Source organism: Ursus arctos, unplaced genomic scaffold (assembly GCF_023065955.2).
Source record: "Ursus arctos isolate Adak ecotype North America unplaced genomic scaffold, UrsArc2.0 scaffold_19, whole genome shotgun sequence".
NCBI classification, from domain to species: Eukaryota; Metazoa; Chordata; class Mammalia; order Carnivora; family Ursidae; genus Ursus; species Ursus arctos.
Genome location: NW_026622863.1, coordinates 22,486,055 through 22,512,837, shown reverse-complemented (window position 1 = coordinate 22,512,837; position 26,783 = coordinate 22,486,055). Strand labels below are relative to the sequence as shown.

Below are 26,783 nucleotides of genomic sequence, written 5' to 3'. Positions count from 1 at the left end.
GATGTGTTGTTGCATTTAGATACCCATGGAACATCAAGGAGAGGTGCCTGGGAGGCAGGTGGACCCAGGGCCTAGATGGCTGTGATTCCCTCCCCGTCCTGTGGGCATAAATGGGCTCATCCTCTAAATTGATTTCTGGGTCATCATCTCTGTTGGACCCTAAAGTTCTTCAATTCCAGATAAGAGTCATCTTGATTGACATCTTAATAAGAGAAATCATATTGTGTTTCTGAGGCCAGAGTAGCAGTGATATTTATTCCACATCGAGTTTGAGTTTATCAGGCCTGGAAACAAGAATTTGTATGGTAGAGAGATTAAATCACTTGCACAACTGGTTTTTGACAGAGCAGGAGCTGTTACGTTGCTTTTATTGTATGCATGTGGCTCATACATTTTAGGCATAGGGATGCTTTCTGCCCAGCCTGTTCTGAGCAGGTAGCCAGCCAGCTGCTCACCATTTTAGGGCCTTGGAGATATGGATAGGACAGCTGGCAGAAGACAAAATTTCTTCCTGGTTTTTTGTTTTTGTTTTGTTTTTTTTTTGAGAAAGCCTGAGCTCATGGGAGAGTCCATTTCCAGTGTACCCTGGCTTTCAGGGAAGTCAGGTCCAGCAGGGTGGTCCCTAAAGCAGGAAAAGGGAAGAAAGTCTTCGGGCTCTGGGATCCAGGAAGCAGGCATCTGTCCCTAGCAATCTTTTCTTTTTTTTTTTTCTTTTCTTTTCTTTTTTTTAAGGATTTATTTATTTTTTTTTAAGAGAGAGAGAGAGGAGAGGCAGAGAGAATCTTTAGCAGACTCCCTGCTGAGCACAGGGCCCAATGTGGGCCTTGATCCCAAGACCCTGAGATCATGATCTGAGCTCAAATCAAGAGTCAGTGGCTTAACTGACTGAGCCACCCAGCCACCCCTGTCCCTGGCAATCTTGGGGCAGTGGGCATGGCCTCCCAGAGCCCAAACCTGAAAGTCCTGTGATTGGGACAATGGTTGTGCCCTCAATACCAGAGAGGACCCTTGACTTCTCAGGCTGCTGCTGCAGGAGATCTGAGACCTTGGAATAACCTGGTTAAGAGGAGCCCAGTGGAGACCAAGACTGAATTTCCTACCAGCCTGGAGGGTGGGGGCTCCCAGTAGGATTTATACTTGATTTAAAGAAATATAAAAAGGAGATATTTTGTGCTATATATTTTGCTCTTACACTTCACACTTTACATTATGGGGAAACCTGCATACTTACTTGGGTATTTGTCTGTATCTGTCTTTCCCTTAGCCTGTAATCTCCCTGAGGGGCAGGGATCTCATGAGTGCTCCCCATGGAATGTCCAGTGCCCAGCACATACTCGCAAAGTGTGCAGGCTGACCGGGGTTCTCCCTGAGAGTGGTGGTCTCCGGAGAAACTGAAGGGGGTCGCGTTTGGGACAAGTTAGGATTTCGAGAAGATAGCTGTGGAGTGGGGCGGAGGGAGAGTGGGTTGTCGAGGACAAAAGTTGAAAGGGAATGGGGAGAGGGGTCGGCTGGGGTTCCAGGGGTCCCTGGTGAGCCCCGCCCCGAGCCTCGATGCCCGCGCTAAGTGACGCAGCGCGGTTTGGCCGCTGTGGGGCGCCGTAGCCCGCGCCGTTGCCAGGGGAACGGGCCCGGCGCCTGAAGAGTTCCAGCCCGCCTCGGCCTGGCCGGGCCGTACCGCTAGCCTGCTCCAGCAGAATCCCGAGGACTTGCGGGCCGAGCCTCCGTCGCGCGGCCCGGGATGGGGCCCCGCCCCGGGCTGAGCCGCCGCCTGGTCCGGGGAATCGTCTCCGCTGCGAGGGTCTGAAGTGCTGCCGCCCTGGAGGGTGGACGGCCAGGCGCGGGTGCTGAACCACTGAGTGACCTTGGCAGGACCGATCTGGCTCGGTCGCCGCCACGCGCAGGTGAGAAGCCCCCATCGCGGTCCTCACCTGGAAACCTGGCCTGAGCCACGGGGTTGTGGCTGTCCCCCGGCTTGGCCGTGCTCTGCGCTCACCTCGGCCAGGAGCCAGCGGCCTGGGCTCCAGGGACCGGGCAGAGCGCGGCGCTTCCTTCTAGCATTCATCAGGTTCACAAATCTGCGTTGAGCGCCTACTGTGTGGCAGGCGCGGGGCCACGGAGGACTCCAAGAAACGGCGCGAGCTCCAGAACCTACGGAGTATTAAGGGGGGGGGGGTGCTGGCGCCAGATAGAAGACTAAAGTGATTTTAGGTCGAGATAAGTGCTCTGGTGATGTAATGGAGGAGGCGGGAGTGGTGTTCAGGCAGGGTCTGCTGTAAAACGTGACTTTGAAGCTAAGACCTGAAGGTTGAAAAGAAATCAGCGTTGAAAGTAGGGTAAGGGTGTTTCTGGAAGAGGGGAAAGCAAATGCAAAGGTCTGGAGACAGCAAAGCACTATTAAGGAACAGAAAGGGGGAGGGGAGCATTGAAGGGTGTAATGGGGGTTTCAGCTTTATCCTAGCAGGAGGAGGAAACCATTGAAAAGTTTTGAGGAGTTTGAAATTTTGAAAAGCTCACCTTCCTCTGGCTGCTGTAGGCAGCGCGTAATGACCGCACACCAGCAAGTCAGTCGAGGGCCATCCTAATTCTGCCAGTCTAGCTGTGTCTCCTAGAAGAAGTTAGTCCCTCTGAGACCCAGTGTCTTCATCTGTGAAAGGGGAATTTGTTCTGCATGTTGTTTATGAGAGAAAGTGAGAGACCAGCCCATGGAGACCAATGACGGAGGTCTATGAGAACAGTTTGAAATGCTAGGACCTATTCAGAGAGTTGTGAGGGTTTATAAGTGAATTCTGTCAAAGCACTTAAAGCAGTGCCCGGCACAGAAAAAGTACCCTCTAAATGCTGGTGATGGCCAGTATCACTGGAACGATGTAGGGGAGCAATGACGGAGGCTTGAATTAGGGTGATGGCAGCAGAGATGGTAAGAAATGGCTTAATTTTTCTTATTGAAGGAGTGTTGGATTTAGAGATAGGTGAAGGGTGGTCTCTGCTTTTGTGGAACTGGTGGTTCACTGCGGGAGATGGGTTTGTAAACAGATAATCACCATGAGCTACAATAAAAGCAACATTGGTGCTTAATTAGGCAGTTTTTTTTTCCTTTTGTTTTTCTTACTTTGTTTTGTCACAACTTTGTTCTTAATGACTGTTTCTTGGTGGGTGTTCCTCAGGGCTTACTCCTACAATCATGTGAGTTGGTTTCCTGGTTAAAATCAACAACCCTTGGCTCCTCTCATTGGCCTTGTTTTCACTCCATGTTGCTCCCCTCTTCTTGTCCCCTTTCCCTGGCTACACTTTAATCCCAAACAGTTTGCAGTGGTTGCTTCAGGAGGAGAATGGCACAGAAAATGTTTTCGGACCATGCCAACTCAGGAATGATTGAGGTCTCAGGCTTTTCTTGCTCTGGCATCAGACTTCTGCATGTTGCTTATGTGAGGAGCCCAGCTGCATCTGAGACCAAGGACTGGAGAAGACTATGAGAACAGCTTGAAGTTCCAGTTTATTTTCTGGGCATTGTGGTGATGTGCGTCTTTTAGTCAAACTAGAGCCACTTCCCAGAATTTGAAGGCCAAAGACTTCTCTGGCACCTGTGGGGAATTTTAATAAATTAGTTGCCCCAAAACTTCTTTTTTTTTTTTTTAAAGATTTTATTTATTTATTCGACAGAGATAGAGACAGCCAGCGAGAGAGGGAACACAAGCAGGGGGAGTGGGAGAGGAAGAAGCAGGCTCATAGCGGAGGAGCCTGATGTGGGGCTCGATCCCATAACGCCGGGATCACGCCCTGAGCCGAAGGCAGACGCTTAACCGCTGTGCCGCCCAGGCGCCCCCCAAAACTTCTTTTATAAATGACTTTTCACACTGTAAAACAGTGTGCACCATGGAGCATTTTTTTCCAGCTCCTGTTTAGGTTTAAACTGGGCATCTGTTAAATCTTAGGGAAAATTATTTTAAAAGCAGGTCCGAAGAAAAAAACCCTGAAAATTTGATTAGAAGTATCCATAGAAAATCATTCATTATGGTGGCAACCATAAATCCTCTAGCTTTTCTTAGCGAAAAGACAAGATGCTTGTGAGCAAAACCATCCCGCGGTGTGCACCTTCCCTTTGGGTTCTGGAGTCACGGTAAGCTGAGCTGGCCTTTGGCCGAGGACCGAGGTCCTGCCCAGCAGCTCCTCTGTTGTGCTGCCTGGTGGTCTGGTTCCAGCTTTGTCAAGACCTCCGACAGCTCACAGGGAGCCCTGTGGTTCTTCCTCACAGCTCTGCAGATGAACCGTTCAGAATTGCTTTCGAGAGTGAGAAAGCATTCAACTAAAGCCGAGCACTCTTTCTGCATCGTTGTTAGGTGGGATTTCCTTGTTTGTCAGGCGTGGTACAGGGCTCTGGAGCCCACACGCACATTGGGTCCACATGGCAGCCCAATGGGGCCGGGAGGGTAAGAGGTGACACCCCTCAATTATTTGACATAATTTTTTTTTCAAAAGCATTAAATGCATGTGGTAAAAAAAAAAATTTCAAATGGTGCACAAAGCAAATCTCTCTCACCCCAGCCACTAACCCTCCTTCCCAGAGGCTAGCTGCCCCTATGTTTGCCTTCTTGTATTTCTTTCCAGAGAGAATCTGTGCAAATAGAAACTTACACATCCCTCCATCCCCCTTTGTTTTTACTCACTTGGGAGCACGCTATGCAGCTCACTGTCCCACATCTTGCTTTTCCACTTCACTGTGTATCAAAGGTCACGCCATCCCTCCCTGTTTTGATGTTCTAGAGCGCTTCATTGTGTGGATGTGCCACGGTTGGTTTACATTGTTTTTTGTCCTTTATTATTACAAACAAGACTGCAGTGGATCTTTGTGTACTTTGTGACCATATGTAAAAGATAAATATCTTGAAACGGAATGACTGGGCCCAAGGGTATATGTGTTCTAAAGTTTGGTAGACATTGCCAAATTGCCTTCCAGGTTTTTTTGTTGTTGTTGTTGTTTTTAAGTGAGCTCTACGCCCAACATGGGGCCTGAACTCAACAAACCTGAGATCAAGAGTTGCATGCTCTATTGACTGAGCCAGCTAGGTGCCCCCACCCTCCCACCCCCGCCCCAGCTAACTTTTTTGAAAGCTGAGTAAAGGAGACACCCAAAGAGGTGGCTCTGAAATTTGCCTCCGGGTTGCCCAATCTGAGTGGCAGGGCAGGAACCAGAACCTGGCTGTGCCTCCAGGCCTAGCCCTCTTGCTAGCTCCAACCCGCCTCTCTCTGTTGGTGGCTCAGGTCACCAAGCCCTCAGTCCCCCTTAACAGCCCTGTCTCTTCTCCTCTGACCCTATCACTCTATCTTCCCAGTTCAGTGGCCTCCCCCTATGAACGCTCTTCGGTAATTAAGTTGATTCTTTTCTGAAATTCTCAGACGTTTTGCGGGAATGCAGGGGTGCCCACAGCCTCTCCAGGGTTGCTACTTTTCACCTCAGTCTGCTTATTTTGACGGTGCTATTCATGAATCTCAAATCAGCATTCCCAAATTTTTTTTTTTTTTTTTTTGGTGAGAGCAGAGGTGGGCAAGAGGGAAGTAGATCAGTCATATAACTATTCTACAGTTCATAATGAGAACTGGAAATATTAAGAGTTCCCTCTTTTAAATCAGGCATATAAATTAAGGCCGCCTAACTTTCTTTTGAAAATGCTATTTTAGGGTTTTAGCAAGTGGGTGTTAACAGGAAGAGACTGTTGTCATCCTAGCAATGACCTTCACCTTATTGGGACAAGGGAGGGGCCTGTACAGCGCCTCCAGCCCACCTCAGAAGCCAGGTGGCTCCTTGACTTACCAAGGTGGTGGTGACCTTTGGCCATAACACTCCATGGTGCCTCTTCGCTCTTGTCTTTCCTCCATCTCCACCAGTTTAACTCTGTGGTGTGTTCTGTGGCAGCAGAAGGTACATGAAAAATCTTTTACCAAGGTCTGTATACCTCTCAGCCCACCAGAGTTGCAGCTGGGGACATTGGGTGGTCTGAGGGACCTTGTGGGCTTGACCTCCATCTCCTGAACAATTCCTCACAAAGCTGCTGGGCTGCTGCCTTCCCTGGCCCACCCTGTTGTGGTGTCACCTTTCCCTTCTTGCTCATGCCCTCTTCCCCACTATGACTAGAAAGCTTTGTAAAGCATCCCCACCTTTATGTCATTGCCCTGCTTTAAACTTCCTTTGACTCCTGGCAGCTCTTCCGTATGCCCAAGCTTCCTTGCCTGGCCTCCTAGGCCCCATGGGATCTGATCCTGCGGCTCCTCAGGGCTCAACTCTCTCTGGATTGGCCCCCCTACACCATCCCCCCGTGCACCCTGTGTTCTGTCACACTGAATGGCTGGCCCTGGCAGACCCATTCACCCACTAACCTCATGTCTGTCTGGGCCCCCAGAAAGCAGGAGCCTGGTCTCATTTGTGTTTACATCTGCAGCGCCCTCGGGGCTGGGCCCCCACAGTGCTGACCCGGCCGATGTGTGAGTGCAGAGGCTGGCCAAGTTGTCTGGGAGCAGAGCCGTGCATCTTTCAGTCTGGTGTCCTAGAGAAGTGCTGAGAGGGAAGAGACAGCCAGAGAAGTTCCTGGGTCTGGTGACAGTGCTTGGTCCCATCCCTGCTTGAGAAGCCCCTACCTCTCAGCCCTTTTAATCAAAGTCTTTTGGGCCAAAAGAATTTGTAGCCACCAGCCCCACAAGGGAAAACATCATCAGTTAAGAGCCCGCCGGCCAGGTTCTGGGGGCAGGTGGCATGCCAGCTTGGGTGTCCGCTCTGGGGTGCTGCCGCTGCCACAAGGGCTTTAGGCCCTGTAGCACCATCCCTTTGCCCACAGTCTCAAGTGAGTGGACCCTCCCTGGGTCAGTGGTCCCCTGGTTTGGAGTCAGAGCCACCCCCAAGGCCTCAGATGCTGACTCCTCCCGCTTCAGGTAATTGGGGAGGCAGCAGCTCTGGGGGGGTCCCTGTGGCCATTGCCAGCCCACTCCGGGCAGCAGGGACTTGTCAGCCATGTGCCTCTGCTTCTTTCTTTAGAAACTTCAAGGTGTAGGGCTGCAGAGGTGTGAAGAGGGCAAAAGGAAAGCTGGAACTTAGGGCTCCCAATTCATGGGTTCTCTTCGAAGTAGTTACCCTGGGGATGGTATCACTGGAGAACTGAGGTGCAAGCTGCAGGGATTTGCCCTTGAGCAGAGTCACCCAGCTCAGCTGTTCACAGGGCTTCACCTGGGGACCTTTGTTTCCAGAAATCAAAGACAGATTTGCTACCTCTGGGGAACACTGAAAATGAAGCGGTACCAGTTCTTTTTGTTTCATTTTGTTTTTAGATCCCCTTTGTCCCTTTGATCAAAGGTGAGATGGTTAGAATGACCATCCACTGGCCCAGCTCTCACGGCAACATGTTTCTTGGGACCACTGGTTTAAGAAAGCAGCTTCAACCAACCCCATGACGTTGAAAATTAACTTCGTAGAATATCAGATGCAGCAGCCTCCCTTTGGAGAGATGGGGACAAGCCAGAGGGCTATTTTAAGGGTAATTACAGTATCTATTGTTTAGGGAGCATTTATGTGTCAGGGCCTTACTTATAGGATCTCTGGTCTGTACACAGCCTGGGTAGCCATCCCTCCCCTCCGTTTTTCAGATGAAGAAACTCAAGCCACTCAGCTAGTAAGTGCCAGGACTTGAACCGAGATCCGTTTCCGCCAAAGCTGGGGCTCTTTATTCACCTTTCACTGTTTTGTATTGAAGACGAAGCAAATGACCAAGGGATTCCACTTGAGTCCCTGAGAGAAAACTAAGGCCACTCCATTTAGCTTTGAGATGAGGCTACTCAGAGGTGAATACGCCAGACTTGACTTGCAGGAGGCTCTGAGCCTCTGGTGGGGGCGCTGGGGCAGGAGGAAGGTCTGCATGGTGGCTGTGCAGATTGAGGGCGGGGCAGAGCGGGCCGGATGGCTTTGGGTGGACCAGGATTCCAGATCATTTACTGCACCCACATCTCCCTTTATTTCAGATGTTTTCAAGTCAGCAGACATTTACTGAGCACCTACTATGTACAAGGTATGTTGTGGGTGCTTGGGGGAGGGGAGGTGGGGAACGGGGGTGAATGAATCACAGTATCGTTGCTACCCTTAGGAGAAACTGGCATAACAGGGGGCAGACACGGGGATGACACAGTATTCTGAGTGGCAAAGTGACTTGCCCAATAAAGACTAAGCAGGAGGGCCCCCTGACTCTGCTTGGGGCATCAGGTAAAGCTTCCTGGATGCTTAGACTGGGCTCTGAAGGTCAAGTCACATTTTGTTGGGCCAAGAAGCGAGGAAGATGTTCTTGGCTGATGTGCTGCGGGGGTCTGCCGTACTTTCTGGCATAGTCAGACTTCCTGGCCCACGGGCGTGAGCTCCTGAAAGGAGAGTCCAGCTGCCTGGGTTTTGTCCCCTGCTCCCGGCCTTCCCACCATAAGTTCTGAGTTGGCCTGTCCCCCCAGTTGTGGCACTGCCGGCGCAGGCTCTAGTCTCGCTTCAGGCCCAGAAGATCCTGGGGGTGGGGCTCTTCCTCCTGGAATGACAGCACACCCTCCCTGCCCTACTTGTAATTTTGGCCACCAGGCAGGTCTTAGACTGAAGGATGGTGGGGTGGGGGCTGGGGGAGTGCTGCCACCTGGTGGTCTGCCTCTGGAAGAGGGCTGGCCTTCCCTGAGATCTCAAGTGAGTCAGAGAGCCTCAGCCCACCTTTCTGTTCCCAGTGCATGGGGCCCAAATTTACCTGGAGAAACGTGGTCGTTGCTGCTGCTGGAGGGAAGTGAGGCGGGATCCTCCCTTCTCTGTTGCATGCTGGCTCCTCCCCAGCCAAAAAGTCTCGGGCAGCGCTTCTGAGGCTCAGGGGAGATCGTTTAGGGTCTCCCACTGGCCCCTGTCCTAAAGGGATTATGTGCTGGCCCAGGGACAGAGGCCAGACCCCCTCCTGAGCACCCATCTTCCCTGTTTCCCCTCGCTAAGAGTAAGGGGGCCCTCTCTGACACTTGCATTTGGGCCTCAGGACAGAGGTGACTAACAGAATCAGCATGTGTTCTCACTGCTCTGGCCTCAGCCTGATATTGTTACCAGATGAGAACATGTCTTATTGGGTTTAACTCTGATGGCTGTGGAGACAGAGCACTTCAAGTTACAGGCAGCCACACTGTGTCCTGAATAAACCCTGGTCCCTTATACCTTGTCCTGGCGGGGACTGGGGCCAGAGCTGGCTCTAGGGCTATGAGAGGAGCACTCCCCAACCCCCCCCCCCCCCACGGACTGTCTTGGTTATGCTAGGGCGCTAGTTCCCTGCCGAGTTGCTGGGAGATGGCCTCACGTCCCAGCCTGCTCCCCCCTGCTGAAACCTGGCTCAAGGCATGGGGTTCTGGGCTCCAGCCCGGGGCCTCCTCAGGCTAATGCTCTCTCTACTTTTTCTTCCTCTGCAGATGAACATCTGCAACAAGCCCTCCAACAAGACAGCCCCTGAGAAGAGTGTGTGGACAGCGCCCGCACAGGCCAGCAGACCCTCCCCGGAGCTGCAGGGCCAGCGGTCCCGCCGGAACGGGTGGAGCTGGCCCCCTCACCCGCTCCAGATTGTGGCTTGGCTGCTGTACCTCTTCTTTGCTGTCATTGGCTTTGGGGTCCTTGTTCCCCTCCTGCCGCACCACTGGGTGCCCGCTGGCTATGCTGTATCCTTGGGCAAGTGTGGGTAGCATGTGGAAGAATTGGGGCAGTGGACAGGGACATGGCAGGGGCCCTAAGCTGTTTCTCCAGAGCCTCCGAGAGTGCGGGCAGGCCCCTTCTCTGCACAGGAGGACCAGTGGCCTGCCTGCCTGGCCTCCAACCCCTAGTTGACCTCTCTGCCTGATGGGGTGAGCAGATGGACCTAACGTACCTCAGAGCATTTAAAGCCCACACAGCTGGGAACCTCATCAACTGAGGTACCCCAGGAGTGATCACGGAAGAAAGCCTTAAAGCTAATTATGTCCAGACCTCGACAGGGGATAAATTAGGGAGTAATTATTCCATTTACAAAAGACTTTTCCACTTTTCAAAAGAGTCATGGTAGAATTCTTTTACACACTGAGTTTCCTGGTGTATTTAAAATGTGGTTTTATGTACGGTCAGATAATTACACTGTCCCTGGGACTGTTTAGGAGCTCATTGGTTTTGTAAATAAGACTCTTAGGGTGAGGTTGAATTGACGAGAGGAGGGATAAAGATGCCCTGGAGGCTCCTGGGAGCAGTGACAAACACGAACTTGCATGAGCCTGGCAGTGTGACTGTCCCCGCCTTGGCCACAACTCCCAGCAGCAGGGGACATGGCTACAAGGCTGGGAGATTGGGGTGCAGCAGGTGGCCATGTGCCCGTGTCCAGAGGGTGGCCCGGAGAGTGTGCCCTGGTGTGTGTGCTTCATGAAAATAAGTTCTTGGGCTTCTTAGGGGAGGAGGGTGAGAGTGAGCTGAAGGAGGTTAGCAGGGATGAACTTGAAAGCTTTGGGCAGGGAGTCAGCAGCTGAGCTTGGTCACAGCTCAGCCCTTTTGGGGCCGTACCAGGCTGAGCAGCTTCTGCCAGCTCTCCGGTTCTCGGCCTCCTCCTCTGTCTGACAGGAAGAGTCCTGCAGGCTTCCCAGAGGACAAGGAGCATGCAAGGGTGTGTGTGTGTGTGTGTGAGCACCAGAATGTGTGAGCTAGAAGTGTGAGTGTGCTCTCTCAGGAAACTGCAGAGCCCTTGGCTGGTGAGTGACAGGGACAGGTGTGTGGAGAAGGACTCTAGAGAAGGTTGTTGTCCTCAGTCACCAACAATGTCACTGGGGTGCTTCCTGGTTCACTAGGGCCCAGGGCCTAGTCATCAGCTCTGTAAATGGAAAACTGGACTTTCCCTCAGGTGACTAACAGGCCTTGGTCAGTGCTCTTAAGTAGAATACTTCATGAAACATTCCTTCCATGACCTGGAATGGGCACACCCCTCACTCAGGATTACCTGGGTTTCTGCCACCAGGGTACCTGGGAAGCCAGGTTAATAACCACATGGTTGGAGTAAGTGCAGTCAGAGCAAATAACAGTAAACAAGAGTAACAGCGTTTATTGAGCATGTATGTGCACCAGGCACTGTGCCATCCCTGGTACGTGGACTATGTCATTCGATCCTCATAATAATCTGGAAGGCAGGTGTTCTCTGCACTTTACTAATGAAGAAATTGGGGCTAGGAGAGATTGACTTCCTGAGGTCACACAGCTGATACCCACTGAGGCCAGATGGGCTGCTCAGGCAAGCTGACTCTGAGGCAGTGGGATGGTTTAAGGGTTTTGTCTTCACATCCATTGCTTTGGGCAGTGTGGAGGCTCACGGAGCCACCCAGATTGGCACTCCCATTTCCAGGCCTGGCTGCTGCTTCTTCCTTCCATCAAAGGGACCTTTCTTCTGCAGGTTTCCTCAGGACCCCTGAGGAATGAGGTAGGCTAATGGTGTGTACCACATACCCACTTTGGGCCTGGAACTGGCCTGGGCCCTAGTGTTGCTAAGAGGAATAAGACAGAGCCCCTGCCCTGGGTGCTTAGCCTCCCGCTGGAGGAAAACCTTGTAGATTGGAGAGTGTCACATGGTAGGTGTGGGGGTGGGAGCCTTACAACAGATTATGGATGGAGGAGGAGAGCCGTCTAGACCAACATTGTCATGGGCCCAGATGCACGTCTGACGTGTGCCCGTCCTTCTCTGTGGCTGCCTCTCCAGGTACTCTTGGCTCTTCCCCTTTCCTTCATCACCTATATCCAGTCAGTCAGCAAATCCTGTTGATGTTACCTCCTAAATACCTATCAGACTTGCCCTCATTCCTCCCCACTGCCCCTCTGGCCTAGGTGACTGTTTTCGTTTCCAAACAGGTCTCCCTACACACACTCTCACTTGGGCCAGTCCATCTGTGTCTATCTGTGTCCCTGCAGCCAGAGGCCCTTTCAAAATCCAAATCTGATAAAGTTGCTCCCCAGCTTAACATCCCATAATGGCTTCTTCCTGCCTTAAGGAATTACGTTCAAGATCCTCAGGGCTCTCTGGGTTCTGGGTTCTGCCCATCTCCCCTGCCTCTTATGTTCTCTCCTCTGGTGTTGTCTGTTGTGACACTACTGGTCTCTGGCTGGAAGGCTTTTGACTCTCTCTACCCAGCTAAGTTAGGAGTCTAGAGCTGGCAGCCAATGGGGAGGTTTGGCCTACAGATCTTCTTCTTCTTCTTCTTCTTTTTTTTTTTTTTTTTTTTTATAAGTAGGCTCTATGCCCCATGTGTGGCTTGAATTCACGACCCCAAGGTCAAGGGTTGCATGCTCTACAAACTGAGCCAGCCAGGTGCCCTCAGATTTTCTTTTTTTTTAGGTGAGATTTTCTTTTTCAATTGGGGGAAAATTAACACACAAAAAAGGGGCAGTCTTAAGTGCTCCTTTGGCAAGTGTGTTTTGCACCCCCACACAAGTTGAGGGAGGGGCAGAAGGAGAGGGACAAGCAGACTCCCCGTGGAGCTCAGAACTTTACATGGGGTTCAATTCCAGGACCCTGATATTGTGACCGGAGCCGAAGTCAGACGCTTAACTGACTAAGCCACCCAGCTGCCCCTGGCAGGTGTGTTTTAAAAATTATTTATTCCTTGTCAACATTTAAAAAATGAGATCTCACATAAAAATCCCGATTTCTGGTTCCTTTTGAAAAGCCAGAATTTGTTGACGTGTGCCCTCATTCCTGCATGGCAGCAATGAGCTGAGCTGGAACCACACATCAGCAACCCCTCTGGCTGGGACTCTGTTTGCTCCCAGTACCCAGCCTAACCCCTCCTGTCCACGTTCCCTACCAGGTACCTATTGTCTGTTCCTCTACAAGTCTCAGCTGAGATGATACTTTCTCAGGGCAGCCTTCTGGATCCTCATCAGACTAGATGAGGCCACGCAGTTTCTCCTTAGTCCCATGAACTTCCTTAATTGTAATCAACCCATTATGTGATTAACATATATATTTTCGGGACAGTGGGCTCCTTGGGGTGAGAGACAAAGTCTGTCTTGCTCCTGCCATTAGCCTTAGGGCCTGGCGTAGAGAAAGACCTCAGTGAACAGCTGAATCAATGAATTGGGGTGGGGAGGGGAAGAAGTGTTGGAGCAGGCAGGAAGCTGAATGTTTGCTAAATATTCAGTGTGTCTGAAGAGAGGCTGGAATGGTGAGGAGTAGTGGTTGGTGATACCAGTCAGGTTTGACAGGAGCTGGAGCAGAAGGGGCCTTGGCACTGAACTGAGTAGTAAACTTTAGCTTGAGAGCCATTGAGAGCCACTGTAGAAATTGAAGCAGGCAAGGTTTTAGGTTTAAGCTATTCAGAGCTCACTTCGGGACCAAATGAAGGGCAGGCTCAAGAGCGCGCAGACAGGAGGAGCAGTCAGGAGACTATGGGTAACCCAGGGGAGAGGTGAAGGCCTGATGCACAGCCAGGGCTGGCGGGGCAGAGAGCTTGTGATGGGCTATGGGACTCGTGTAAGGCTGTGGTACAGCACTTTAGGGCAGAGCCTTGCTCATGCAGACATGTATGGAAGTTTGGCCACTGGGAGGAGGAGGAAGAAGGAAAAAGGAGGTTGGGCAGCTGATGAATGGAGGATGAATGATGGAGGGATGATGTCTGCCTGGTTAGCAAGAGGATGGATGGATGGATAGATGGACAGATGGATAGATGGCGGATGGCTGCCTGGGTAGAGTCTATTGGTGAATTTTTACAAATTTAGACTTTGCAGCAAGTTGTCAGCATACTTGTCCCCAGCATTTGGTCTAATCATTGAGCAGATAGGTCCTAGAAGATCTGTGTTTCAGCTCCAGAATTAGTCATGCTGCCCCTGGCCAGGCCCTGTCAAGTCACCTCAGAACCCTTAGCCCTAGGGTTCCAAGTAGCTGGACTCCAGTCGGGGAGGTGGTGGGTGTATGAGACCCTGTCTACAAGTGATTCTCCATCTGGCCCAGCTGCTGAGAAAGGATGGCTGCTTCCCTCTCAGAGCTGACTTCCTATGAAGGCAAGAGAAACAAACTTAGAACTTATATTTTGGGTCCCTCGACCTTAGAGGATAATCTCCTTCAGTCTCACTTCATCATTTAGAATCTGAAACTAGATCATCTGGATTCTGAGGTCAGACCAGCGAGCACCTGTGCCAGTCCTGGAGCAGTGAGGCCAGAGCCCTGTGGTTGGGCCCCTCAGCAGCAGTACTCAGTGGCTTGTGAGCTTTGTGACCAGATGGCTCCTCTCTCCTGTCTGGGGCATGGGTATACTGAAGAGGTCTGACAAGGAAGCTCTTGTGGGGCTGGAGGTCAGAGGTGGCACAGGTAGAGAGTCTCTGCATGAGGGAGTCACATAGAGATAGCCAGCTGTTGTCTGGCTCCAAAAAGTCGGGGAGGGGGTCTTCCAGCCGGCAGAGTGCGGAGTGAGTCTTTAACCTGCTGGGCCAGTGCATGGGCGCCATCTTTGCCGGCCACCTCGTGGTTCACCTGACCGCTGTCTCCATCGATCCAGCAGATGCCAACGTGCGGGACAAGAGCTATGCAGGGCCCCTGCCCATCTTCAACCGCAGCCAGCACGCACATGTCATTGAAGATCTGCACTGCAACTTGTGCGACGTAGATGTGTGAGTGAGTGTGGGCCGACGGTGTGCGTGGGCGGAGAGTGTGCCCCGGGATACTGCCAGCAGGCGCTCAAGGCAGAGAGGGGCATGCCCAGGGCTTTGGAGTTATCCTGATGCCTCAGAACCCTCGTGTTTCACACAGTCAAGAATCTTGACAGAGTGACAGAGAATTGGGTGAAGGAGAAGGAGATTGGAAACAGAAGATGAGGAATGGCATTTCCAACAGTTAAAGTAGGAAACATTTGGCACTGCCACAGACTTTTCTCATGACTAACTCTGCCAGTAACCCCTTCATCCCCCATTTCTCACAAGCATTCCCAGAGAGAGGCAGGGAGGGGAATTAATGCTAGAGTACTTACTATGTGCCAAGTGCTTATGAGCAACCCTGCAGGGTGGGCAGCATCTTTGTCACCTCACAGAAGAGGAAGAGCCCAGTGGTGCAAAGGGCTGAGAGGCCTACCTGAGGTCATATGGCTATTGGGTAGCAAAGCCAGATTCACAACCCAGCCTGCCTGGCCCCCAAGCCCATACTGTTATCTTCAGTTACCCATGAGGAATCTGAGGCCCAGAGACGCCAAGTGACTTCCTCCAGATCACACTGCTAGTAGGAAGGGCAGTCAGAATGTGCAGAGCCCATACCCCCTTGGCTGTTCCAGACTGCCTCCCTAGGCCCCTCCCTACCCCCCTGGAGCTTCCAGCCTCAGGCAGGGAATTGGGGAAGGGGGTATGGACCAAGGCTAGCTCCACATTTCCAATCTTGAGATCCAGCAGCCTGTTGAAGGGGGTGTGTCCACAGAACAGAGTAAGAGCCAACGGCATTAAGGCACTGAGGAGTTTGGTGTCAGATCATCCTTTTCTTTGCTAGGCACCGGCCAAGTGCACTGTTTTTTAGTGGGTGCTGTGGCAGCGGCTACCCACTCCGTTTTATTCTGGGGGAGGGGGTTGCAGCTCACTCCTCCACACCCCTTTGGGCTTGCATTCCTAATGTGGCCTCACCTCATCTGACCCCCTGCAGCGAACTGCTCACCTAGATGTCAGCTTGCTCCGCTGCCTTTGGCTCCCTTTGGGTAGCCCACACAGACAGGTTTTCTGGAAGAATGCCAGTAAAAATCCCATAGACTGCCAGGGAAACAGGGACTCAAAAATGGAGATGTGAGAAAAACCACTGCAGGCCCTGGACCCAGCAGCCTTGTTCTCTTCTGCTCCCTGGTCCCACACCTGCATCGTCTCCTGGCGCGGCGCAGGGGTCCTTGCTTGGAAAGGAAGCCCCATTTCCGTTTCATACCACCGTCAAGCAGGTGCGCAATCCCAGAGTGGGAGAGTGTAATGCCTCCCAGACCCTTCCTTCCTGCCTGAGCCCCTGGCCCTTCAGCAGAGGCCTCCTGTGGGTGCTCTGCTTCTCAGTGCCGCCAGAGGGCGTGCGCGCTCCCCGTCGCCAAGCTCCTCGGTGGAGCCGAGAGCCGGGCGCGTAACCTGCTCCAGGTCCGGCTTCCGGGTCCCTGGTCCCTCCGCCGCCGACTCCGCTGCCCAGCGGCCCGCGGGGAAGTGCGGGAAAGCTAGCTAACCGTGTTGTGCCCCTTCCACCCCTTCCCGCAGGAGCGCTCGCTCCAAGCACTGCAGCGCCTGCAACAAGTGCGTGTGTGGTTTTGACCACCACTGCAAGTGGCTCAACAACTGCGTGGGCGAGAGGAACTACCGGTGAGAGCCGGACACGGACGCATCTTTGTCTGGGGTTGCATGGGTCTGAGTGTGAGCCAGGGACCCTAAGCCTGCATATGGGGTGGGGCAGGGTTGGGGTGCTTAGAGGACCTGTAGCTGGTGTGCATTAGCGCGTGCTGCTCTGAGGGTGACGCTCCTGATGGCTGCTGCCTGGGACTGCTGAGCGGAGGTTTGGGGTCTTCTTCCTGCTGGGGCGGCCGCCCAAATTAATCTTTGCCCTAAGCCATTGACTGCAGGAGGAGTTGGGGCTGTGGGGTCAGAGGACTGGGTCCCCCTCCCATCCCTGGGCCCTTCTGAGTTCTGGGCCCTTACCCAGCTGGAGCACCTGGGTGCTGACAGCTGCCCATGGCTGGGCCCAGGCTCTTTCTACACAGTGTGGCATCTGCCTTACTGGGTGTCCTGCTCCTCGTGCTGGTGGCCACTTATGTCTTTGTGGAGTTCTTTGTCAACCCCATGCGGCTGCGCACCAATCACCACTTTGAAGGTCAGTCCCAGCTCCAGGCCCACTCCCACCCTCCAGCCCTGGGCCTGTTCTGGTCGCTGGTCATAGCCCCATAGTTCACCCAGATGAGCAGTCTGCCTGTGCCTTGCAGTCCTGAAGAATCACACAGATGTGTGGTTTGTGTTCCTGCCCGCTGCCCCTGTGGAGACTCAGGCTCCTGCCATCCTGGCCCTGGCCGCCCTACTCATCCTTCTGGGCCTGCTTTCCACAGCCCTGCTGGGCCACCTGTTCTGCTTCCACATTTATCTCAGTAAGTCCCCCCTCCCCCCCTCCAAACGCTTGCGCACGCGCGCGCATGCGCGCGCGCGCACACACACCTACATACACCCACACCTGCCTTGCAGGGGGATAGGGGTCCCTAGGCCACAGGGAGGTATCAGTTGTGCTGTAGAACCCTGAAGCCATGCTCCTTCTCAGTACTGGCTTTCTGTGGTAGCCTGGTCTCACTTCATGGATTAGTGTATTTGGGGACAGTGGTTTCAGCCTGGGGCCGGGTACCCTCCCTTTCATTCTGAACTCTAGGATCCCCTTTCCACTGCATTGAGCCCTCTCCTCACCCCCTCAGTGTGGCACAAGCTCACCACCTATGAGTACATCGTGCAGCATCGCCTGCCACAGGAGGCAAAGGGGGCCCACAGGGAGCTCGAGTCATGTCCCCCCAAGATGCGGCCCATTCAGGTATAGAAGTGGCCCAGAGGGCTAAGGGGGTGGGTGATGGGGCCTGGGTGTGGGAGGGGTGGTGGGCTGTGTAGCAAGCAGCAGTGATGAGACAGGGCAAAGGGAAGCAGGCCTGGAACCGCAGCTGGAGTAGGGGATGCTCGAGGCAATAGGAGCAAGGCCAAGCCTACACTAAGCACGTATCTGCTTGCTCAAGTGTGGGCAGAGCCAGAGGGAGCCCTGTGTTTCCCTGACCCCATATACACTCCTGTTCAGGCTCCAAGCATGTGCTGGAGGTCGGGAGCCTGAAAGTAGGCAGGTTGGGGCTGCAGAAGAGAGAGGAATGGACCAGCAAATAGGTCACTAGGATGGAGCCATCAGTTCTCTCCACCCGTGATCCTGAGCCCTTATACCCATTAGCCGATTTAATCCTTAAAAGAGCCCATGAGGCAGGTAATGTAACTGTACCCATGTTGCAGGTGAGCCTGTTGAGGCCAACAAGGGTTAAACAAGCTGGGTCTGGGAAGAGTTAAGGTCTTCACACTCTGAAGCAGAAACCCTCTAGCCCAGCTACTGACCAGCCTATCCCCATTCCCACGCCCCATGGCTTCCTGAGGTCAGCAGCTGGGGGTGGGGGAGTCCAGTTCTTGGAGCCCCCAGGGACTGGGAAGGCAGGGGGCCCAGGCAGGCCTTGCTGGGAGGGCTGAGCTCTGGATCCCAAGTCCTCATGGCAACTAGACACAAACACAGGCTGGTGGGTGGGTTGGGAGAAGGCTTGGGACCCCGCCTCTCCTGTTGTCATTGCCAGGGATGGGTCAGGCTGCCAGGCCTGGGAGGCCCGGGAGAGTGCTACGTTTGGTGGTGGCCCCCCTGCCACAGCACCATGTACATAAATTGGTGCCTGGCACTAAACCCATGTAAGTGCAGTGGCAGCCACCCTGGGAGTGGTTGTCTTCTCTATCCCCACTTCACAGAGGAGGCAGGCACAGAAATATAGGCAGGAGACTTTCTCAAGCTTCATAGTCAGTACCCATTGAGGCAGGGCCAGCCCTAGAATGCTTAGACTAGAGGGCTCTAGGCCCCTGCCCTGTAGTCACTGCCTGCCTAGGCTTTGGAGTCAGGTGTGGCAGCAAAAGCAGCAAGGGCATTTAATATCATCTGCATGTGACCTGAGGGAGGCCTCCCCAGGGGGAGGAGGGATGTGCTTGTCCCATTGCACAGAGGAGAGTGCTGAGGCTGAGAGGTACCATTTACTAGTCAGGAATGTGCACATTTTGAAGGTCTCTGTGAGAGGATCCTAGGGACAGCTGTGATGAGGGGAAGGACGTTTGAGTGGAGACACCTTGGTATACCCTCAAACTTCCCCAGCTGGCCAGGGCCTGGCTCCTGTCTCATCCTGGCCCCTCAGGCTTCTGGGACTATCCTCTGCTGCTGCTTCTCCCACCCCTCCTGCCTCACCCCCTTCTGGAGCCCAGGGGCACTAGGGTCAGCTTAGCCCCTTTCTGCTGGGCCTTGGAGGGGTACTGAGTCCACCCTGGGGAAGAGGAAAGATGTGGGGTGTGGATTACCTTGAGGTCCTAGTCATTACCTTGAGGTCCCAGTTCTCACCACTGGCCTCTGACTCCTTCTTTTCCAGTGTTCCTTTGCTGAGGCTGTCACCCCCACACTACTTTCCAAAGGGCTAGCCTGGTCATTGGTTGGGCATGAAGCTTACCCTGGGCTTCAATCTCTGTATCTGTGCAGCCAGCCTGGGGCCGGCTGGGCTCTGTCCCCCAGATCTGCCAGGGCCCTGTAGGCGGCCTCCCCACCCCCACCCTGAGCAGGAATGCGGGAGGGGCCCCACTCTGGAGCCGTTGCCCCCAAACATAGGCTTGTTTTAGAGACAGTGTTGCTGTTACAGTGTCATCTCTGCATTAGTCAGGACGCCTGGGTCTCCATGGAAACAACTTAGAAGCAGGCGACAGCTGTCCTGATGCCCTCCCCCACCCAGTGGGGCGGGGCATTGTCCTGGCTCTGCCCAATGCCCTCCATACCCGGGTTGGCTTTTTCCTAGCTTTTGTCTCCTCATCTGCTGTTCTCATGGGCATCCTGTGTGCTGGGTGGCAGACCAGCCCACTTCTGTGACCTCCTGGCCTCAGGTCCCTCTGCTTTCAGGGGTTGGGTCTGCCACTCCCAGTGTGGCTGTGAGGATCAGTGACTAAAGTAGACCTAGAACTTGCCTATAAGCCTGATCCCGGATGGGGCCGTGGTGCTGTTTTTTTCCTACTTCTTACTGCCTCCCATCATCCCACTAGCCCCCATCACTGCCCCCTCCCCCAGGTAGCCAAGATTGTGGCCAGTACCCTGAGGACTCAGCTCCAGTCCAGTCATGCACACAGCCTCGGGTGCACACCCCGGCATATGAATGGGGCGGGCCAGTCTCCCAGCCAGGGAAAAGATCAGTTCAGAGACTGGAGCCCTGGGAGAAGAGAGAACCAGGAGAGGGTTGCTCTGAGAGCCTCTTCCCCACCACCCACCTCGGCCAGAGCAGACTGGGTTCATTGGACCTATGAGGCTGGGGGCTTCCTGGAGGAAGAGTTTGACTAGATGAAGTAAGGAAGATGGTGGGGATGGGGTAAGGTCCAGAAGTGGGTGTTTTAAGCCTTGGCCTTCAGAGGGATTTTCCCAGCATAGCTGGGAAGCTTAGAGGACAGTCATGGACCTCTGCACCCAGACTTCCCAGAGACCAGTCAGAAGGGGATGTTCTGTACAGGATGGGGAATTGTATACAGGATGGGGTGGGCTCAGGACCCAGAAGGCCTTGGATCCACACCTGGCCCCCCAGCCTCCCTGACCCCCACCTTCCCCAGGAGATGGAGTTCTACATGCGGACCTTCAGCCATGTGCGCCCAGAACCCCCTGGCCAGGCCAGGCCTGCCACAGTGAATGCCAAGTGAGTGCAACCTGGGCATGTGCCACCTGGACATCTCTCATTGGCATAGCAGGGACATTCGAGGTGGGAGAAAGGGGGTAGGCCAAGGCCAAAGTATAAGTCTGGGTCCAGGCTGGCATGCCCTTGGACAAATCAATGCCCCTTTCTCTCTGTGTGCTAGGAAGGGAGGCTTATTTCGGGACTTCCAGTGGGGTGGGATTTGAGGAAACAATGGCCATCCAGCGATTACCCTTCCACTTCCCCCTCAGTCTTTCCCAGTTCTTTGCCACCCGAGGCCAAGTGGAACCCCCACCACCCTCCTCCCCAGAGACTCGGGCTCTGCCTCCCCGGATCCGACCCCAGGTAAGGGGAACTGGGCTGGCCTCCCTGCCCAGGAGGAAGGGGATGGGAAAGAAGCCTCTACCCTGCCCAACTCCTCTGCTTCTTTGGGCGATGTGGAGTCTAGGGAAGGGGCACTCAGGCTCTCCCCTCTCTCTGCAGAAAAAGAGAAAGCGGCGTGTGTATAAGGTGCCAACCTCTGGGAACTTGGACCCTGAATCGCCGCTGCCCAGGCTGCCGGGTGAGTGTGTCTTCCTGACCGGATCCTGAGCTCTGAGGGAAGGAAAGGTAGGGCCCCGAGAGTGTCACAGCCCCCACTTTCACATTTTCCTCCATCCCCGCAGGGCCCCGGGCCCCAGGCCGCAACTCTAGCTCGGTGTTGGATTCTGCGGGCGCCAGCCCAGTGCACGCCGCTGGGCCTGCAGGAGCCTACCACTCCGCGTCAGCCGAGTCCATGGACGAGATTCCAGTGGCGCAGACGCGCCTGGGCAGCGCCGCTCTGGCCGCCTCTGGGGGTAGGGGCCGAGAGCCCGGGCTGGCGCTGCAGGTGCGTGCGCCCGCGGTTTTCGTGAGCCCGAGCAGCGGCGAGCCCGGGGCGCGGGGCGGCCCAGAGGCTGACCTGGCTTAGTCGGGTGGAGAGGCAGGAAAGCCGAGGAGGTGGAGCGGCCAGCCCGATTCTCTATGCAACACCCCCACCCTCGCCGCACCGAGTGCACTTTAGGAGCCTGTTCCGTCGGCGGGATGGGACCCCTTCCCCCACGACTCAGCAATACCCGCCCCACCGGCCCTGATGCTCCAATAAACTTTCTTTTCTTTTCTTTTCTTTTTTATAATGCTTTTGCGGACTTAGTGCATACTTTCTTAATGGCGAGGGCCACAGGCCATCCTGGAGCTGAACCGTGGTCAGTCGGCCTAGGCGCGGGGGTGGGAGGGGCTCGTACATTGAGTCACCACCCAGATCGTCGTATGGAAAGGTACACGTGGACCGGAGGCGCTCAGGTACAGGGCTCCTGGTTGTGAAAAGTCCTTGGAAGGCTGCCTGGAGAAGGTTATTTTTCTTGAAGATAGCGTTTATCCTTAGGGAAAACAGGCTTTGGGATCCGGAGGCAGCAGCAGGGGCAGAGACTTCGAGGCCGACACTGGGGTAGAATGGGAATAAAGGAGTACACGGACCCCAGAGGTCCTGGAGCTTTTCCTGCAGTTGGGATGGCAGTCGGTGTACCAGGATTCTGGGGCTGGGCACTCGTGATTCGCTCATTGTTCCCTCCTGCTCCCAATGCTCCCGAGTTGTGGCCTGGGTATGCCACACGTTAATTGGAGAGCTGTGGCCTTGAGCCAGCTCTAGACCCCACTGTCATTGAGGGAAGGGACTTCTCGCTCTTCTCCCACCCCAGCTCCCCCCACCCCACCTCCTGCACCCCTCCCAACCCCTGCCCGCTCCAGCTCCCAAATGGCCTTCTGCTGCAGCTTTGGGAAGCTTCATCTCCCCCGCGGAGGTGGGGGCCTGTTTTGAACTTTGGGCGAAGCCCCGGATGAGGCTGTTTTCCCATTAGGGGGTCATCCAAGGACGTCGAGAGCTGCAGAGGGCCGGTCTCCCCCAGCGCAAAGGCGGTAGAGCAGCCCTGGGAGCTGCGGGATATGGCTTTAGCAGTAGCTCCGCCCCCGCGGAGCGCGGAGGGGGCGGGGTCCGGTGGGTGGGGCCAGCGTGACCTTGGTCATTCTCCCGCCGAGACAGCCCTGGGGGTGGGACTCGCCGTCTCTATGGAGACCGAGAAACGGGATAATACGGCGGAACCGCCCGGGCTGCAGTCCCGCCCCGGAGCCGGCAGGGAGCAGAGCTTTGGAGCTGCCTGGTCTCCCGTGTCAGTCGGTCCGTTCTTGCGTCCTTCTGTCCATCGAGCACGCACCGCGGGAACAGCCACGAAGTAGAAGCAGGTAAGAGACCCAGGCGCCGACCACCCTAATTCGTATCCTGCATGATAAGGAAGGGGGTGGGGTGGGAGCGCCCTGAAAGGGGTTCCAACCCCAGATGGTACTGAGCCAGCCGAGCGGCCCTGCCCTGGGCCCCAGGCGTTCCTCCCCCACCAGCTCGCCCGGCTGATTGATGACTCCAGCTGTCCCAGTGGGAGCCAGCGGGTGGCCCCAGTTCTTGGGCGTGGCTGCTGCATCCTTGGCCTGCAGACTCCTGGGACTACGGCCTGCGACCTGGCTCCACCTGATTAGTACCAAGAATCCTCCTTCCCACAGACGAGAGTGTGAGCACTAGATGCAGGATCCTTCCAGTCACCTGGGACAAGCATCTATGCTCCGCAAGCTCCCTCAGACTTTACCCTTGGGTCGGATCTTTGGATCCCTGGTGGGAGGTCGAAGTGTAGAGAGAGGGAAGGAGAGTGCTGTGTGGACTGGGATTGTGGGCCCACAGGGTCATTACAATGTAGGGGTTGTGGGGGACCCCAGTCCCAGAAATTGCAATTTAGGGATTGGTGAGGATGGTCACTGGGAGAGGGTTTTCAGTGTTAAGGCCAGTGGTAAATGTAAAGGGGGTGTAGTTCTGTAGGGCCCAGGCTGTGATCACTGGAGGCCTTAGGATAAAAGGCAGAGGTAGATGTTTGCTGAGCACACGACTGAGGGTGTGGTCAGGAGGCTGCGGTGGAGATGGAGGGTGTGCTCAGGGAGTCTTAACATGCGGACTCTCAGTGCAGTACCTGGGAGTCTGGAAATGCAAGTCTGTGGATGTGGACATCTGGGGGGCTTCAGGGAGGGTTGAGCATGAGGCCAGAAGACTGTGGGTGTGTGGACAAGGGTAGGCTTGAGGATGTGGTCGGAGGCTACAGGCGTATGGAGAGGGGGTGAGTTGTGAAGCTCTAGTTAGGGGGCTCAGTAAGAGCTACGGGTATGTGGATGGGGCTCCTAATCCCAGGACTGGGGTGTGTGTGGATGGAGGCAGCTGCAGTGGAGGGCTGAACGTGTGGTCAAGGAGTCCTCAGTACTGGGCTGTGTTACATGGAGGAAGTTTCAGTGCAGGGCTGTAGGTGTGGCCAGAGGACTGCGGGGGGACTGTGAGGGTGTAGGAGGGACACTTTAGTGCAGGGCTGAGGGTATTATTGGTGGGTTTCTGTACAGAGCTGTTAGATGTGTGGGGGTGGGTGCTGAGGTAATGGTCCAGGCCCTCAGTCCCAGGGCTGGTTAAGGGTGTGGTCAGGGGAATAAGGCTGAGAATGTTGAGAGCCAGGGCTGAGTGCATTCAGCTGTGGGAGTGTGGACTGGTGTGACGGTGCTCAGGGTGTGGCCAGGGGCTTCCATAGAAGACTGAAGGGGTAGACACTGGGGGAAAATGCTTCAATGTAGGGGGTAGGTGTGAGGATTATAGGACCAAGGCCGTAGTTCCAGTCACCAACATGCCTCTCGGGGCTGGCTCATAACTCTACAACCCCTACCCATCCTAGTCCCCAAATCACCTGCTCCTCCTAAACTCTACAGACTGGGAGGTTACAGTGCCAATGGATGGCAAGGGGCCAGGCAGCCACGGTTGTGCCCCAGGCACTGGGAGTGCTGGTGTGCCGCACCCGTGGGCCCCAGTTCCCTAGCCCAGCCCAGCCCAGCCCAGCCCAGCAGCACTGGGAGCTTCTCTCTGGGCTGCCCTGACACCATCCTGCCCTTAGCAACATTCTCCAAGTAGCACTACCCTCCCTTAGCAACTGTCTCCAGGCTTCACAAACTGTGGCCAGGCCAGCCCCAGACTCTTGCTCCCCTCATGTTTTTGTTTAACAGCAAATAGTAACAAGGTCCTGGCTGGGCCAGCTGCACCCTTGCCTAAGGCATGCACCCCTGCTCATGCTTTGGCTCCCTTCTCAGCCTGGGCTGGGTCTTGCTGGATCCTCATGACTCTGACAGAGACCCCGTCCTCACTAAATACCTGCCCAACCAGCAGCCTGGCCTGGCCCTGACCTAGCTCGGCATGGAACTCCTAGGGAGGGGGGCCAGCTCCACCACCCTCACTTCCACCCAAGCAGGCCTTGTGCCAGGGCCAGACAAAGCCATGGCCCCAGCTGCTGCCCTCATAGTCTTTCAGGACAGTGCCACTCTGTTCCCAGCCTTGTGTGGGCATCATGATTTCATCTTCTGAACTCCACTCTAAGCCAGAGCTGGCATTAAGTGACCACACCTTTCCTCTCGGGGCTCTGGGGCCCAGGGACACACTGAGTGCTGGCCTCTCTCCCCAGGCAGCTCCATCTCCAATTCAGAGGGTATATGGCATAAGTGCCCATAACTCAGACCTTGGTAGGTGTTGAGGTAGAGGCAGTGATGTTCTGTGCCTTGGGGAGGGGAGGCGCAGCTTGGCTGGGAGGTGACTGAGGTGGGTCCTCCCTACAGGGTGGCATGGCAACGAGCACAGATGTGGCTGGGCTGGAGGAAAGCTTCCGCAAATTTGCCATCCATGGTGACCCCAAGGCCAGTGGGCAAGAGATGAATGGCAAGAACTGGGCCAAGCTGTGCAAGGACTGCAAGGTGGCTGATGGAAAGGCCGTGACAGGGACGGATGTCGACATCGTCTTCTCCAAAGTCAAGTGAGCCCCAGGCAGTCCTTGCTTCTGATGTTCCCAGAAGGTGGGGAACTGGGGGGCTGGAACTAGGGAAGACATGGAGAAGGGGGAAAACTCATGGTGCCCACATACCTGGCAGGGGAAAGTCTGCTCGGGTTATCAACTATGAGGAGTTCAAGAAGGCCCTAGAAGAGCTGGCAATGAAGCGATTCAAAGGGAAGAGTAAGGAGGAAGCCTTTGATGCTATCTGTCAGCTGGTGGCAGGCAAGGAACCAGCCAATGTGGGCGTCACTGTAAGTACCCTGGCTGGTCTTGGGTGGCCACTGAGGGGGATATGGGGAATCACGGCTGGGGGTGGAGGTCTGGACTCCCTAACAAGGCATCCCTGGGGGAACAACTCTATCCGAACAGAAAGCAAAGACAGGAGGTGCTGTTGAACGGCTGACCGACACCAGCAAGTACACAGGCTCCCACAAGGAGCGCTTCGATGAGAGCGGCAAGGGCAAGGGCATTGCTGGACGTCAGGACATCCTGGATGACAGCGGCTATGTGAGTGCCTATAAGAATGCAGGCACCTATGATGCCAAGGTGAAGAAGTAAGGCCTGGGAAGGCCCCCAGTGCGGCTGCCTCCAGCAGAGGCTCAGGCCTGGGCCTAAAGGGCACGTGGAGCAAGAGAGCCCTGTCCCCTCCCTGCTGGACCTACCACCCAGTGCTTTCTGCCCAGCCTCACAGGGCTAGCCCACCAGGCCTCTGACCCAGACTGCTCTACGTCCCCTTCCCCTTCCTCCCTGACTTTTGGCTGTCTGGGGAGAGTCTGTGCCTATAGCCTCACTGCCCCAACCTAGCCCCTGGGCATGGCTAACCCCTGCGTGCTTGCCTCATATTTAAGCTGCTGCTCTGGCCAAGTGCCTAATTCTTACCCAGACCTCAATAAAGATACCTTTTGTACCAATATGGCCTGGTCAGGTTTATAATAATGGGGTTAATGACATTCACATCCTGCTGACCACTGTGTTACCACTCACTTGTATGTCACAGTTTTCTGATCTTTCCACTGGTAACGCTGCCCAGAAAAAGACACACCCCAGGCCCCTTCCATTAGCACAGAGCCAGACTGCCTGAGGATGCTCCTTGGGGGAATCTAAGGCCTTTCACCTCAGCCCTGACCCACAGTTCTAACATCACAGCTTGCCATCCTATTAGGGTTCAGTTTTGGCCTCTCCAGGAAAGAGGAATGAGACAGCAGACTAGGCCTGGCCCAGTGCCAGGCCTCAGGTCTATGCCTGCTTATAGGTCCCCACCTCGATGGGGCTACCAAGGTTAGTTTTTTGGGGGTCTAGCGCAGAAGGTCAGAAAATGCAAGACCGGGAATATTTTTAGAGAGTAGACGGTCCGACTCCCTAATTTTATAGCTGAGGAAACCAAGGCCCAGAGAGTGAGGGAGCTTCTGCAGAACAGAGCCCAGAACAATGCCT

At 54.7% G+C, this 26,783-nt stretch overlaps 2 protein-coding genes across 7 annotated transcripts; both read left to right on the top strand.

Annotated features, from left to right (window-relative positions):
* The first annotated feature begins 1,617 nt into the window (after window positions 1-1,617).
* On the top strand, window positions 1,618-21,581 carry ZDHHC1 (zinc finger DHHC-type containing 1). 6 transcript variants are annotated; one of them, XM_057314186.1, is made up of 14 exons: window positions 1,625-1,901; window positions 7,315-7,520; window positions 7,630-7,824; window positions 8,002-8,048; window positions 9,448-9,690; window positions 14,463-14,638; window positions 16,232-16,333; window positions 16,714-16,838; window positions 16,948-17,106; window positions 17,422-17,534; window positions 20,363-20,445; window positions 20,694-20,787; window positions 20,926-21,004; window positions 21,108-21,581. In XM_057314186.1, exons 4-14 carry the CDS (start codon window positions 8,040-8,042, stop codon window positions 21,389-21,391), a joined length of 1,467 nt encoding a protein of 488 aa, XP_057170169.1. In that variant the 5' UTR covers window positions 1,625-1,901; window positions 7,315-7,520; window positions 7,630-7,824; window positions 8,002-8,039; the 3' UTR covers window positions 21,392-21,581. The 6 variants fall into 6 exon arrangements, with proteins under 6 accessions (XP_044238381.1, XP_026350776.1, XP_057170169.1 ...); XM_044382446.3 differs by lacking the exon at window positions 7,630-7,824 and having other exon boundaries at window positions 1,618-1,901; XM_026494991.4 differs by lacking the exons at window positions 7,315-7,520; window positions 7,630-7,824 and having other exon boundaries at window positions 1,618-1,901.
* A 37-nt stretch (window positions 21,582-21,618) lies between these two features.
* Window positions 21,619-26,260, top strand: TPPP3 (tubulin polymerization promoting protein family member 3). Its single transcript, XM_026494997.4, has 4 exons — window positions 21,619-22,698; window positions 25,138-25,331; window positions 25,447-25,600; window positions 25,719-26,260. The coding sequence occupies exons 2-4, from the start codon at window positions 25,144-25,146 to the stop codon at window positions 25,905-25,907; spliced, it is 531 nt and encodes a 176-aa protein (XP_026350782.1). The 5' UTR covers window positions 21,619-22,698; window positions 25,138-25,143; the 3' UTR covers window positions 25,908-26,260.
* Window positions 26,261-26,783: the final 523 nt, after the last annotated feature.